General features: G+C 35.9%; 1 protein-coding gene and 1 long non-coding RNA gene across 14 annotated transcripts in view; one reads left to right on the forward strand and one right to left on the reverse strand.

Annotated features, from left to right (window-relative positions):
• The window catches only part of LOC138707928 (uncharacterized), a 57,854-nt gene extending 49,779 nt beyond the window's left edge, over positions 1-8,075 (reverse strand). For 3 of the 11 annotated variants that reach the window (XR_011334459.1, XR_011334450.1, XR_011334449.1), the window contains exon 1: positions 5,591-6,547. This is a non-coding gene — a long non-coding RNA (uncharacterized lncRNA). The other 8 variants (XR_011334452.1, XR_011334453.1, XR_011334451.1 and 5 more) reach the window with 8 other exon arrangements.
• LOC138707927 (uncharacterized) overlaps positions 1-11,068 on the forward strand; it is a 272,613-nt gene extending 261,545 nt beyond the window's left edge. The window contains exons 1-6 of one of the 3 annotated variants that reach the window (XM_069837995.1): positions 8,251-8,385; positions 8,998-9,328; positions 9,408-9,563; positions 9,689-9,766; positions 10,660-10,728; positions 10,917-11,068. In XM_069837995.1, coding sequence (XP_069694096.1) covers positions 9,467-9,563; positions 9,689-9,766; positions 10,660-10,728; positions 10,917-11,047 — 375 coding nt within the window. In that variant the 5' untranslated portion in view covers positions 8,251-8,385; positions 8,998-9,328; positions 9,408-9,466 and the 3' untranslated portion in view covers positions 11,048-11,068. Of the gene's footprint in view, positions 1-8,250; positions 8,386-8,814; positions 9,329-9,407; positions 9,564-9,688; positions 9,767-10,659; positions 10,729-10,916 lie in introns of those variants that run through there. The other 2 variants (XR_011334448.1, XM_069837993.1) reach the window with 2 other exon arrangements.
• The last annotated feature ends 4,744 nt before the right edge of the window (positions 11,069-15,812 follow it).

A 15,812-nucleotide genomic window follows, 5' to 3' on the forward strand; every position in this document is an offset into this window, starting at 1 on the left:
AGGAAGATACAACTTCGAACTCTACAATTTATTTAATGAACCGGATATTGTTAAACTCATTAACATCAAGAAACTACAATGGGCTGCACATGTACTGCGCACTGATGATCAAAGAACAATGAAGACATTTAACATTTTGCCAGAAGGAACTTGGAAAGTTGGCAGACCTAAGTTAAGATGGAAAGAGTGTGTTCGACAGGATATCAGGACGCTGGGAATTAACAATTGCAGGAGTGTGGCAATGAACAGGGAGGGGCAAATGGCAGAAGCCTTTGAGGAAGGGCAATGATGATGATGATGATGATGATGATGATGATGTTAAGATCTATATTGAATATAAATAATGCAATTAAGAAACACGTTAAATGACGCATGCTCCCTGGATCAAATGATCGTATTTTAGTTATTCAATTCCTTCATAGTTTCATCTCATATTTTATGAGGTCGTTACAGCTCAGATAACTTTTGTTAATTGTTTCATTTTTAGCAGTAGGTCTTGACTTACCGAGTAGACTATATAACGACTCGCACTCTCAAGGATAGAGCCACAAATTGTACTAAAAATGTTGCTTTGCTAATTATCCAGTATGTAGTGTTTACTATACGGAACTGTTATCGAGAAAGGTTTTTGGGGCAAGTTGGGTGAGCTGATAGCTCAGTGATCACATTGTGTCTCTGGAATGGCGTGTTACAATTTCGTACCCAATTTTGAGGTTATTTTTAATGAAGTATGTATTCCCCCCCCCCGCCCCGCTTGTGATGTGAGGAATATCGAATTTTCACCAAAAACTGATACTATGAATTCACAATACAATGAAACTGAATGCCTAAAAAATGTGATTTTGCTGGTTAGTCTGTTGTGGCTACATGACTCCATTTACTATTACCGGTACCAGTACATACCTTCTTCAAGAGGATATGAATATTCTCCAGTTTCATTTTTCTTTCGGGCCATCAACTGCCGAATTTTAATGGCATAGTCACCTATAAAATATAAACAGATAATACAGTGTTATATTTGCCATTTTTATTTTCATTCTTTCGTAGACCAGAACTCTCCGGTTGAATTCGAACAATAATTATTAATAAAAAAAGTAAAATAATGTACTTACAGTGCTGGAGGAGGCGTTCATATTCTTGTAAATCAACTTGTACATTGACATTATCAATAAAATTTTCTATCAACACATATTGCGCCATGATGGATCGTGCAGCAAAACTCGTAAAACGGATGTTTTGATTTGCTGCACGGTTGCTACAGCGCTGCTGCAGCGACGGTGAAGCAAATGTAATAAAAGAACGGTCTTGCTGCAGCGCTTTAAATCTTGCTTTAAAAAAAACCCACGGATACACTACTCCTTACAATGCACTATTAGGTTCGATATTATACACTTCTATCAGAATTCAATTGACAATGGAAGACAGCACAGGATTAGCTTCTTTATTTAAAGAAAGCTTCTATTCATCTGGGAACTTTATCTTACAATCACAGTCATTTTTTTACACACAGGTATGAAATGTAAATGTAAAATACTCCTTCTAATCAGCATGTTATATACCACAAATGCTAGACTAGACGGCAATACGGAAGGCGGACGGCTACTAGATGCGCCGCAGCCTGTATGGCATGTGACGTCACAAGCTTGAACAGGAGAACCAATCAGAATCAGTCAGTAACAAGTGCTTCTTGAGTTAATTTGTTCACGTGTGAGTGTTTTAAAACATCAAATAAGTAAAACTAACATATACTGTGTATGTGTAAGATAAATAAATGGAAGAAGAGACTGTAAAAAGACAAGTACTGCACAGGCAGGCGCGGGAAATAGTGTTTAAGGTGTATAATTATTTTAAAAACATTAACAAGCAGAACTCTGCTGGGCATCATGGCGCTGGCCACAATGTTGCAAACGCACAGGAGACGACTGCAGAAGCATGTGGTGTGGGTTTGCGAACCATGCAAAGAATTGTTAGTGAAGGAAACAAATCTTTTAATGTGAGCGGAACTGCCACGTTTCGTTCTCCTGGAAAACATCCTCATTGTGAAAGAACAGTCTCTGAATTAGATGATTTTAATAAAAGTGTGCTACGACGTACAGTATTAGATATGTACCTTCGAGAATTCGACTCTGAAGAATCTGACGGGACTGATGAGAGAATCAGCGGCTTCAATTAAAACCAGGTACTGAATATTCATTAAATCCTAATTTATATTAAATGTGACAATATAACATGGTACTCGTAGTTATTGTTTTAGGGTATTTAACTAGCTAAAATAATTTGTGCCTAGAAATAGACCTAAATACAATTTCTACTTAAATAGTGTATCATTTTTTCTAGTAATACACCATATACATTTCGTATTAAAACTGTGTGATGATATAATAATAATAATAATAATAATAATAATAATAATAATAATAATAATAATAATAATAATAATAATACCGCACATAAAAATCATAAAACTTGCTATAAGCGTTATTATTAGAACGTAAGATTTGATAATGTTCTATAAAAGGTTTGTCATGCTTGCAGTAATCAACAGCTAAGGCCATTATTGTCTTTTTAAAATTGAAATTCTCTCCTCAGCTACTTGTATTGCGCGCACGCGTGAAGTACGATGTGGCAATGCTGTACATTGCCTTTCTCTCACTATCTGTCTCTCTCGACGCAAATGCTAGCAGCCGATCACCTTCCGAACTGGCGTCTAGTCTAATAAACAGGAAAACATTTATTTTCAAAATTAAAAAAAAAAAAAAATGGTGGGTGATGGAAAATTTCTGACTTCATTTTTGGAATCAGCAGATGGCAGTAAGATACACTCGAAATTATTTATTTAACAAAATCATTGTTGACCAGTGTAATTTAACATATCAGAATGTTACCATATTTCAATAAATTGTCCTCCTCTAGGGCATGAAGGGCCTTAAGAGCAGCAAAAGAAGCCTCTCCTTCCTGTATATCATCACTGAAACATTTAAATCTAATAACCTGATCTGTTTGATTCAGCCAGTTATTTCTGACACACTTTAAAATATGTACACTGTCAAAAATAAAGTATACAGGGGTCACTCAGTGACATTGCTATTGGGGTGGTTGGTATTTTACTTTCAGCCCTAGGAGGTTACTAAATAATGAAACAGTCTTTCTGTTTATAGCATTGTTATCTGAGACAATGCCAAAAACCTGGAACCCTATTAAAATAAGCAATACCCCTTACAAACAAATACAAATGTTCAGCTTTTATGGTTGCGACAAGCAAGTTATGTGCTACATCTAAATAACTTGTGTCCGAACTTCATACCATAAAAACATATGCAGTAGAAGCACACTGTGAATTTCTTCTGCCTGACCAACTAATTATTATATTCCCACTCTTGTAATCAAACTGTGCTTTTAAATGGATTTCATCCATGAGCACTAAGACATTTTTATTTTCCTCCTTTAGAAATGATACTTTCTTGGACAAGTAATTTAAGAAACCTGAAGACTGTTGATGATCTAATACTGGACTTGTGGAAAAATCGTTGCACACCCTACTTAATGTAATTTCACAAGGCAACAATAAACCTGAATTTCTTCTTAGGTATCTGTAACAATGTGAGGATATAGATCATACCAGTAACCAGAAAACTATTAACTTTCATGAATACCTCAAGCTGGACTTCTTACAATTTAACAAAGAGACCTGTTGAACTAGCAAACTAATTGTCTCCTCTTTTTCTGGCAAGTCAGTACACAAGTTAATTAGCAAGTCTTGAATCAATTCAAGTTTGTCAGTAACTGCATATTCTAAATTTTTAAATCTTAACACTAATGTCATTCATGGCCGGTTTCACCAAGCTTCTTTAAATCAGCACAAACGACTTGTCAACAAATAGATTGTTTAATTTTAACGAGACCTTTAAACGTTGATTGTTTCATCAAGCATCGTTTCTTTAAAATTAGTATGCGTTTACTAACGTGGGGATTTTGTACTTCTATCTTGCATGTTTTATTTCTCATACGACCATGGCTTCGAAATCACAAATTTCATTGGTTACATATGATCATGGCTGACTTTGTTTGGCATGAGGAAATAATCATAGGCAAACGGGTAAGAGGCAGTAATTTTAAGAACATCTAAAAGTTCTTAGTTCTTGATATTCTTCCTAAATACAGTATGTTGTCATAACGTAATTAAAAACAAAAAGACAGATGTTTCCAAATGTAAATAAGAGGAATGTAGAGCAGTACAATTTTGCAGACGATAAGGTCGACAGCTTCAGAATTGATGCCACAATTAATTATATCAAAGCATTCTAAGCAGTTGTTCTTAGGCCTAAATTTAGGACGGGAAATCGCCTCTTCCATAAATTGCATACTACTTTTCCACTGTATTTCATGCAAATTTATGTACTCTGTAACAATTTTACCATGCTTATGTGGCAGAATTCAGGACAGCCGTCATTAAATTGGATTTTAAGGGGTATCCATTTTCTCCTAAAAGAAAACCTCTTTGTACCCTTTTCATTAAAAAAGGCATCCTCCTTTGGAATGTTGTGCTAACCATAATATTATCTTAAAGCGAGAAGAATGTGTTGAAGAGGCGTTAAGTGGGTGATTCTTGTCTGTCGTATTCTAACCTATTACAATTTCAATAAACTAGCACTGAGGTAATTCTGCTGGTTTCGGAAGTGAAAATCGTTGAATTTATAAGATATTTTTGAGGAGATGCAGTTGACGTATATGCAAGACTTAACAAAAACCTAAACTAACCAAACCTAACCTGTCACGGAAGGTGTATAAGCAGAGTACGAAGGAAACTACCACAGCACTAGTTTAGCCACAATTTTTATATGCGGAGCTTTACATAGGCCTATGAAATTGTTTGAATATTGAATGGAAAATAAGATCTTCTATTGCAGAATCTTTCGGTCATATTACTGCCAGGAGAGATGATTGGAACATGTACACCATCTATCGTCAGTGACGACAGGAAATTTAGCTATAAACCTATTATAAAAATAATGACTGTATTGTGGTCGTAATGTTGATAGTAGGGATACTTTATTTACATATCTAGACAATGCAGCTTTTGACACTCCGTCCATATCACCAATTACTATTTCAAAACTTCCCGTAACATTACCTTAAAGCGAGAAGAATCTGTTGAAGAGGCGTTAAGTGGGTGTTTCCATCTGTCGTATTCTAACCTATATTCAGTTTCTTCTAGAATTATTCTTACTGCTTATTTCCTTAATGTGTAGCTTTCGTGGAATTCTTTATCACTTAAATCTTCAAAATGATTATTCCGAGAGTTATTACAAATATAAGTTCGCCATTATATTGAAGTACTAAATAAAGAATTTCAGCATCGAATACGTCAACCATGTTGTTGACTTCTTAACGCATCGTTACTGTTTTAACGCGACGAATAGGTTCTAATAAATTAACGACGAGTTTAAAGATATGTTAGCAATAATTATGCTTGGTGAAACGCAAAAACTGACTAATGTTTAATTAAATTATTTAACGAGACGTTATAATAATAACGAAGGTTGGTGAAACCGGCCATCAGTATAATGTTTAACGTATTTATGTCACTTACCATGACTGGAAGCGTTACATTGTCTATCCTTCTTACTTGCGTATCTTTCACATGCAATGTTTATAATTTCCAGTTGTTTATTATACTCAGATAAACTCTCCTTGAAGCTTTAAGGAAATTGTTTTCTAGATGTTCCCTACGATCATCAGGATTCTCGCTGGATAATATTGCTTCAGAAAGATACGAAGGACAGCCAGGAAGTTTTCAAGGCATAGCGTCTGAAATAAATTTTTCATATGAAAACTATCTTAGATTATGGTGAAGACTTTGGAGAAGCTTTAGACCATTTCCCACTGACATCCGCCATGCTGCTTTTTCGTGTATTACCAACAGAAGCAACTGTACCATGCCAATTTGAAATTAATGTAGAGTGTAAAAAAAATTCCTATACTTCATCTATCATTATTTGTTATCAGATTATTTGAATGAGAACTAGCTCTAAAAACCTTAACAAACCAACCCTAACCTTCGTCATATTAACTAACGATGAAAGATGAGTGGAACATAGAAGAATTCTTTCTGGCACTGGGATTTGAACCCGGGTTTTCAGCTCTGCGTGCTGATGCTCTATCCACTAAGCCACACCGGATTCCCATCCCAATGTCGGATTGAATCCTCTCAGTTTAAGTTCCACCTCTTGGGTTCCCTCTAGTGGCCTACCCTCATGCACTGAATCATAGATGTATGACAGTGGCACTTACGGCATTTACTCGTCAGATCCCGGCCACTTAGTCACTCATAACGAGTGTACCTCTGCACATGTATTGACATTGTGCCACTGTCATATGTCTATGACGCAGTGCATGAGAGTAGGCCAATAGAGGGAACCCAAGAGGTGGAACTTAAACTGAGAGGATTCAAATCCGACATCGGGATGGGAATCCAGTGTGGCTTAGTGGATAGAGCATCAGCACATAGAGCTGAAAACCAGAGTTCAAATCCAGGTGCCAGAGAGAATATTTCTCTGTTCCACTCATCTTTCATCATATGATGACGCAGAATATCTGCACGGAAATATCATATGTACTTTGGTATATCGTAATTATATATATATATATATATATATATATATATATATATATATATAATATAGGCCTATATATATTTTTCTCCGTTCCATCACTCTTTCGTAATAATATTAACTAACGTTTACTAGTTTCGGTCAATCTAGAGCATCCAACAGCCACTGAACGAATATTGTACACCTTTATCACTGCCAATGTGATGCTATAAACTAATCCAATACTTTTATCACAACTACAACACATTTCAAATCTTATTGTACCATATATATATATATATATATATATATATATATATATATATATATATATATATATATAATTATTACTACATTAACACATTTAGTATATCACGAAACATGTAAAATGTAATTATTATGAAAGTCGCCATATTCTTCATAGAATTAGTACGATCCACTTCCACTAGATAGCAACCGACACGATTGGCAGAGCCGGCAATACTTGAAAACGAAATGATACTAAATGTGAGGAATGTTACTACAGGTGTGTAGTATTGTGACAGGTTAGGTTAGAGTTGATTAGGTGTGTAGTATTATGAGAGGTTAGGTTAGGTTTGATTAGGGGTGTAGTATTATTACTATGTTGGCAACACTGAAACCCACTGTTACATTAAAGAAATATGGCTCTATTCTTCGTTCACGCACGATGATTTTCGTATATAAGGTACATATTTAGGGCGGGTTCGGTGGGCTTACAGCTCTCCCAGTGATCACATCAATTTCCACTAATCAATACTATAAATTCAAGGCATTTTCAAGGTATTTTATCAAGTTTCTATAGTGGCCGGGACATAAGAAAGATTCACCTTAGTTTCTCTTTGTACAAATTGCACCTTACCTTTCTTAAGACGGGGACGTTATAATTGTTGTTCCTAATCTCCCACTTTTCGGATCATCACTGATGCTTCTGATTCAATATTCTGGCTTTCAAAATGTAACTCGCATATCTGCGGTGCGAAATAAATTAATACTAATTAGTTTTTGTTTCTCAAGCTATAAAACACACCTGCTGATGTTACATAACCTCTTATTTAGAGGTTGGTGATACATTCAAACAATACTATTCAAAAGACAGGGGTTTTAAATTATGTTTGCACAATATTTATCTAACATTATTTATAAATATTATATACATTAATTAGGCCTACCAGCAAGTCCTAAATACCTCATATTTTGTTGGGACAATGTATCGCCCTGACATATTTCCGGCGTAAATCTTCTTCCTTAGGGAATAAAAATACACTGACCACAATATATACTGTGCACTGACTTCCGAACCAGTTAAATAATTGCCTTTAGCGGTAGGTACGCAACATTTGCATGGCATATTCGTATATTCACATGTAAATATACACACAGTACATAACAAAATTCAAATAACACAATTCCGTTTATATAAATGCTGAAGACCGCACTGGCAGTACATGCGATGTCCATGGCTATAACATGGATAAATACATAATAGGATGCGAAACTGCGGACAGCACGATCTAGAAGCGGTATTCTGAAATAAGGTGATCAGCGCCCGACGTCGTAGGTGGTAAATCATAGAACTACGTGAGGACAAGCGTTCTCCACTCTCCGATACGAAGTAGTCAGAACGTTGGCCGATGATCAGCCAACAGCGTTATGAAGGCAAGATGGATTCCAGAAAAATGCAAAAGATTCGAGGAAGATGCTCAGCGCCTGGATGCAAGACTGTTAATACTGTGGGAGGGAAGCATTTTTTCAATTTTCCTCAGGAACCTATGAGGTAAGCTTTAGTATTATTATTGTGTCCTGTGTAGCCTAAACCTTACACTTGAAAACAATGCACTTTTTGGTGAAGTAGGTTAGACGAGCTGTGCATTGCTTTCTGCTAGTTTATTTAGGATTATAGTAGGAGTATAAATTTAGATGGTTCCAAAATTCAGTCAAACTGTAACGAAATGTGAAATATTGACGAAAAGGAGCAAGAAGGCTGAAAATGAAACCTCGTAAACCTGAATTGTAGCATTAGGCCACATGGCTGCAAACTAAAACCACGTGTTTTTTAGTATAAACATCTCACAGTTATGGAAAATAAAATTATGCCTTCTTTGATGTAGTTAGCCATTCTGGAGAAATTCTCAATCATGTGTAGTAATAATAATAATAATAATAATAATAAGCTTAGGCCTAATATTTAATTTAGTTTGTACCCAATATCTGTAGCTGCTACCAGTTTTCCTATGGTCACTCACCACCTAGTGATGCGCATTAGACATCTCTTAAAATAACACAAATGCAGCAGATAACTTATTATTTTTTTCCCCAATTTTTGCATGATTTCTATTCAATATTTCTTCTACTTTATCTCATTAGTAATTGTAATCCATTGCTTTAGGTGTTGGAAGTGGCTCCGATTTTGTGGGCTAGAGGACCGGTATCGAGTTGCCGCACATGCCACACACACAGGTTGAGAATCTGCATGGACCACTTCATTGAGTCTGACTATTATAGCTCTTCACAAAAAGTGATACTTAAGCAAACTGCAGTGCCCACTGTTCATGCTAATGGATTAGTGGTGCCATCAAACCCTAAAATCCGGAGCCCACCATCTAGCCCAGTTATGCCTCGAGCGACCTTATCACCGGGGTCTACCCCAACTTTCAGGCATCACAAGACTTTGCGGACGTATGGTAGGAGGGCGAAGATTGATTCTGCAGCTGCTGAAGGTAGTTAGTACACTAGCAATGTTTTTATGTCATTCATGTTTAAAATTTCCGATTTCGTTACTCTTTTCTTTATTTTCAGGTATGCGTAGTCTCATAGGTTTACAAGCTGCAACTGAGTAGGCTGCAGGCTTGGCAGCTATGCCTCAAACAATTCCTGCTCCTATGAGTACTCCAGCTTCAAAGATTACTGCTTCGACGGCATATGCCGGGATGAATAAAGATGCATGCCAACAAGGTAATTATTCCACTTAGTCAAGTTTATGGATTTCAAGGAATGCCTTAGTTTCTCATCAGCTGTTCTTACATTACATGTTTCAAAGTACATAATTAATTATGTTTCTTTTTTTGTGATTATTACAGGGAACAGTATGATTGGTGAACAGCTGAGGGGCTATCAGCAACCATCGCTCCTATTCAATGTGGTTCCCACAGCTGAAGGTAAGCGATACTGTCTTGTGAGCCTGGTAACATGCTAGTAATCATTTAAGTTATTTGCCCCCTGCCATATGTCTGCAGTTTTCATACTTCATTCTTTTACAGTAGCGAATAATAACAAATCCTCTTAACTACAGGGCAGGGTGTTTATCTTGTTATATATCGATCGTCCAGTTCAAAAGTGCGACAACTCAAAAATTGCCATTTTTTAGTTACTTATACTACTGAAAGCCCCTTTCGGAGCTCTTTCCGATTCAATATTGAGATAAGTCATATTTACAACCCAAAAGAATAAAAACGAAATAAACTGCTTTAGAAGTAATTGTAACTATGGACTTTATTAATTCATTATTACTACATTTCGAAATCTATTAATAATGAACTGGAAGATCGTGATATACTCGTCCTGAATACTGACTCAGTTCTAATTGTAGTGGTTATGAACCACAAATCTGTCCCTTTTTAGGGGATTTATTTGAAACTTTCAACTGAAGATATCTCAAAACTTGTTTTTTTGAGTTGTCGCACTTTTGAACCAGACGATCGATATTGCAACTGATATCCTGACAAGTCTCCCTGGCACACGAAGTACACTATCATTCCCTCTTACTGACTTCTCTTTAATATCCCAACACCTCTGCTGATTATCCCTTTCTGTTAGTGTCAGTTGTCCTCTATGGCCCAGCCTATTAGCAAAAAAATATTTTATATTACATTACAACGAACAATTCAGATTAACACAATCAAATTTGTTGCAGCATTAAACTTTTGGATTGTTACTATTACTTAACATTTATATGAGTTATAATTTATACAGTTAAGAGCAGTTTGAAATGAATGGAGCACAAAGTCTGTTCAATTCTTGCTTCAGTTTAATTTATCATTTATTTCCTTAGATACTGACATGAATACATCCAAGATGGAACAGTTTCCTTCAGCTTCAGCTACACCTCCTTCCAAACTTGGTAAATATTGATCACATTTTGATGTATTGTCAATTTTGTAGTATGTTATATAGCCTATCCATAGCCTGCATGCCTTTTGTTAGGCCTACATTAACTTAACAAGGTTAAAGGTGTTGTCACGTTTCATTTTTTATTTAAAATAGTTCCCAGCAATTAGATTAATCTGAAGTTAATTTCATAATCTTTAGGTCCTGGTGTTGCAAAACGAAAACTTTTCTCGAGTCCTCACTTCTCATCTTCACCCAGGAGCAACAAACTAAAAATGGCAGCTCTGAAAGCAAAGGTGAAGAGACTGCAGAAAAAATTGCAGTGTCTTTAAAGTAGTGTAAATAGCTCATATTGTGTGTAACAAAAAGGTATAATATCATATTGGTGGAAAGTTCATAGCTTTTTTTATTATTTTTTTTATTTTTATTTATTTGTTTTTTTTTTTTTGCCCCAGAAAAAAATGTTTTTAGCAAATGTTAAATATATTGTGTAATTGTAGGGAGCAAAGTTACAGTATGTGGTACATGTGTGTGTATGTAAGAGAGATATTTAACTATGGAAGTTGGGGGTTAACATACCTTCAGTTCACCTAGTAAACTTTTTTGCCCAACATAATGCAAGTAAGTGATGCAGCTCATGTATTTCACTCTGACCCTTAGTACATACAACATTTTGGTATACGTTACCGTTATGTGTATGCCAAACAACAATGTCTAAGAACCTTAGATGTGATCCTAGAAAAGTATTCTAAAATGTGTTGCAAAATAGTAGATAGTAATATGACAGTTTCAATTATCAAACATTTTTTTGTAGTATCTGAAATCCGATTAATGTAATATGTATCTAGTCAGCGATGTATGCAACGGAGGGGAGAAAGGAATTGGCCACTCTTACTCATTACCTCCTGCTCTGATTGTCCCATGAGTGTTACTTGTAGGGTCCAAACCTGTTTTTGGACAGTTGACTAACCAATAGTTGATGGGTCCAGGCAGACAAGGGGACAAACCATAAATTTCGATACGTAGGATATCTCATTGGAATGTGAAGAAATATGTTCTGACTAAACTATATGACAACACATTATTCAAATGGTATCATTTACATCTGTAAACGAGCACAGATGGCAGAGCATTCCAAAATATAAATATATAGATGTGGCTTTTTCTCTTATCTGACTGGGCCCCACAATTTCAATTATTCAATTTGTTGTATAGACTTTACCAATGTACTGCACACTAAATATGTAAGTGTATCTGTGTGTATAGGATTACCAGATGTTCTGGATTTCGCTTGACATGGACTGCATCCTGCCAGGGTTCGTAAAAATCAGAAATTGTCCTGCTTTTCTTTCTTGCCAATTCCCAATGGACAAAAGAGAGTAACTATTGAGTTGGGGTCCATTAGAGGAATTATGTGTGTAAAATCCTTGCTCAAACAAGTCAAGTCACCAGAGAAGTATTAACAATCCGAAAATTAAATAAGGTAAAAGCTAATTTAGAATCCGTATACTTCAATTCTATTCATGATAATAGTTTTGTATCAGTTTTATTGTACAAAGACAAACAAATTACCTAATTATATAACAGAATGTAAAAAGACGTCACGTCAAGTATCAAGTTAGTCTATTATGCCCTGCTTTTATATGGAAAATTCTTTTTCATTTAAAATGACCTGCTTTTAAATTGTTACAATCTGGTAACCCTACTGCACATGTAGTGTATGTTAAACAGTGATATGATGGACCTTGTCAAAATTGTGTTGTTGAATGTATTGTAAAATAGTATACAATAATATAGTAATTTCAATTATGTAACTAGTTTTTGCAGACTTAAAGTGCACTATACACTATTACCTAAAGAATAAAATCCCAATTATCTAACCTTGTTTTCTTTTATTTTCTGTCCCTGTTTGGCTGTATTTTAATTAGTTACATTATAAGGTAGTGTAAAATAGACCGTCTCTTCCAACTATTGGCTCCAATAACAATTTTCAGTGAAAGATGATGTGAGGAATAAAAATTTTAAAGTTTTACTTTAAATTGAGGGTTTGGGGCGGGGGGGGGGAGGAGGAATATTTACTGCATATAGTTCAACTTTTCGCCGCCAGGCGCGCTGCTAGATACGCGGAGTAATTAGTTATTATTTTCGCTACTTGGGTGCGCTGCTGGATGCACGGAGTAGTTACTCTTTTCGCTACTTGGTGCGCTGCTAGATGTAATAACGCCTCTAACCGCATATAGATGGCAGCACGATCAATTCTACAACAGCGCCTCTAGTATGTGTTACGGGAAACTCAGTGAGTTTCGCATCCTATTATATATTTATCCATGGCTATAAGATGTGATCCAGCAGGCAGTGGCCTCAACTCATATTCAATTATTATTTTAGCCACCGCCGTCTGGATTGTAATATACTGCCTGCTCTATGGTAAAATTTAACATTGGAAACGCCGTATAGCAATGTTTCTAGAATTTGCCGATAGAGCGCGACTGTGACTGCACCATACCGCATCATTTCTAATCTGCAGGTGTTAAAGTGTTGAGGCGATTGTTAGTGATTGTATGATTAATTATTACATCTAACTAAGCTAAATACTCGTTTAAGTCAGTAATGATGAAAATATTGATTGTCTGTGCTCTAATTTGTGTATATAAAGTTTGTGCAAAGTCATAAATTATTGCGAAACGTGATATTAATTTTCGAAATGAATTAGGTGCTGTGTTCATGTTTAAAATGGTGAATTGTTGTGTTCCCCTTTGTAAATCTAGACAAGGAAGTTCACATTCAAAAGGAATAAAATATCATGAAATTCCCTCAGCAAAAGAACTTAGAGAAAAGTGGCTGGCGTCTATATCCAGACAAGGTGCCTGTAAAAGTAGCAGGTGGGTTCCAACCGATTACTCACGTGTGTGTAGTCTCCATTTTCGTTCAGAAGACTATAGAGAGAACTGCAAGAAAAAAGTTTAAAGCCTGGTGTTATACCAAGCATTTTCCCAGCTTACCCCAGTTATCTGCAATCTCGGAAGATTACACCTCGTAAGAAAAGAACCACTTCAGTGAAAAAGGAAAGTGAGGTAGAACTTTGCGGGAATTCTGGAAAGTACTTAATTAAGAACAAATTTTTAATATTTGCTTGAATTTTTTATCTTAGTATTGTTGCTAGAAGAAAGTTTTTTTTTTTTTTTTCAGATGGGTCAAATAAATTCCACACAGAAACTTGTGATGAAATTGAATACAAGTGTGAGATAGGAGTTCAAGTTAATCTCAAAGATGATAACAGTTCTGCATGCTCAAGAAGGGAAATTAATAGGCGCCGATCTAAAATGTATAGACTAGAGAAAAACATGGCAGCTATGAAAATTGAATTGAAAAAAAATGCATCATCCGGAATTAGATCAACTAACGGTTATAAAAGAATTAGCTGAAGAAAAAAATTAAAAAAGCTGTATATTTACTTGACCAAATAAATAATTTTGGCAAGAAAAGGCCTGAATGGTCAGAATTAAGTATCCGTTACTGTCTAGCATGGAGACTAGTGTCACCCAAGGGTTATGATCAAGCGCGAGTGTCCAAATTAATATCAGCCCCTTCCCGAAGCACATTGGACAGATACATAGGGAATGTTGATTGTGATGTTGGGATTTCTCCATTGGTAAAGAGCAGACTCCAAATAGAATGTGAAAACCTGGAACCCATGGAAAAGATTGTTTCAATTATCGCCGAATAAATGGCAATAAAGGAACGGCTTCTTTACGATAGAACAAGTGACAAGTTCTTCGGAATAGTTAATGCAGAGGGTATATATGATGAATGCGTAGGAAAATATCCAACGTTGGCAAATAAATTACTTTGTTTTGTGGTGAATGGCCTCTCAAAAAAGATTCACAATACCAGCAGCTTATTATCTTGTTAAAGGTTTACACGGTCAAGAGTTGTATCAATTGTTTAATCAAGTAATCAAAGCAGTAGAAGACTGTGGATTCTATGTGCTGAGAATTGTGACAGACAACCATAAAACAAATGTCTCAACGTTTCGACAGTTTGGAAATGGAGATCTGAAATTTAGTGTTCTACACCCTTGTGATCCTCAACGTCTGCTGTTTCTAAGTTTTGATTACTGTCATTTGATTAAGAACATTAGGTCTCAATTCCTTGACAGGGATATGGCTGACGGTGATGGGCTAATAAGTTCCAAATATTTGAAGGAAATATATCGTCTGCAAGCGAAGTTGACAGTGAAGCCCGTTCGATACTTAACCAAAAAAAACATTGAACCTACAAACTTCGAAAAAATGAATGTATTAACGGCTGTAAAAGTTTTCTCTCCTGCAGTCACTGCCACAGTTGAATTCATGAAGAGTAACAATGCCCGTATCAATACCAATGTAGACTTCTCAGAAGCTGGCCCATCTGTACATTTCATGAAGTGTATATATAAATTTTTCACTGTGCATGACGTAAGTGACAGAACACAACATATGAGGCAATGCAACCCGAATTCCATGCAGTTTTATTCTGTAGCTGATGAAAGACTGCAGTGGCTACAGGAATACTTCGTTGGATATATAACAAGGATTCAGGCTGAATCGAAACGGGCTAAATTGAAAGGGCTAACCAAAGAGACGACAGAGGCACTTCTGTTCACTGTGAACTCTACAGTTCATTGTATTATACATCTTTTGAAAAATGGATTTTTATACGTCCTCACAAGAAGATTTTCTGGAGATCCAGTAAAGGCTCTTTTTAGCACCGTTAGAATGGGAGGTGGTAGTAACGATATAACAGATGCACGTACAGCGGCATATGCTATCAAAAGAATATTGAAGTCTGGTCTTATGATACCTTCCAAAGCAGCCAATGTCACTGGAGATAATGCATATTGTGGAGAAACCTTTCCAACTGGTGGCAATAGTATCACTGATACCGGCACCGAAAATGACCTTGTTCTTCCTGATCATGTTTTGATTCTTTTGGACAAACTTACAGTACCAAATGACAGAGTAGACATTAATTTAGAAACTGTCTCCCAAGCTTTGATTTGCGGATATTTAATACGCATAATTGAGGAGAAAGTAAGTTGTGATTGTTGTATTAGGA

The sequence above is a fragment of the Periplaneta americana genome, chromosome 10 (genome assembly GCF_040183065.1).
Source record: "Periplaneta americana isolate PAMFEO1 chromosome 10, P.americana_PAMFEO1_priV1, whole genome shotgun sequence".
Taxonomy (NCBI): domain Eukaryota; kingdom Metazoa; phylum Arthropoda; class Insecta; order Blattodea; family Blattidae; genus Periplaneta; species Periplaneta americana.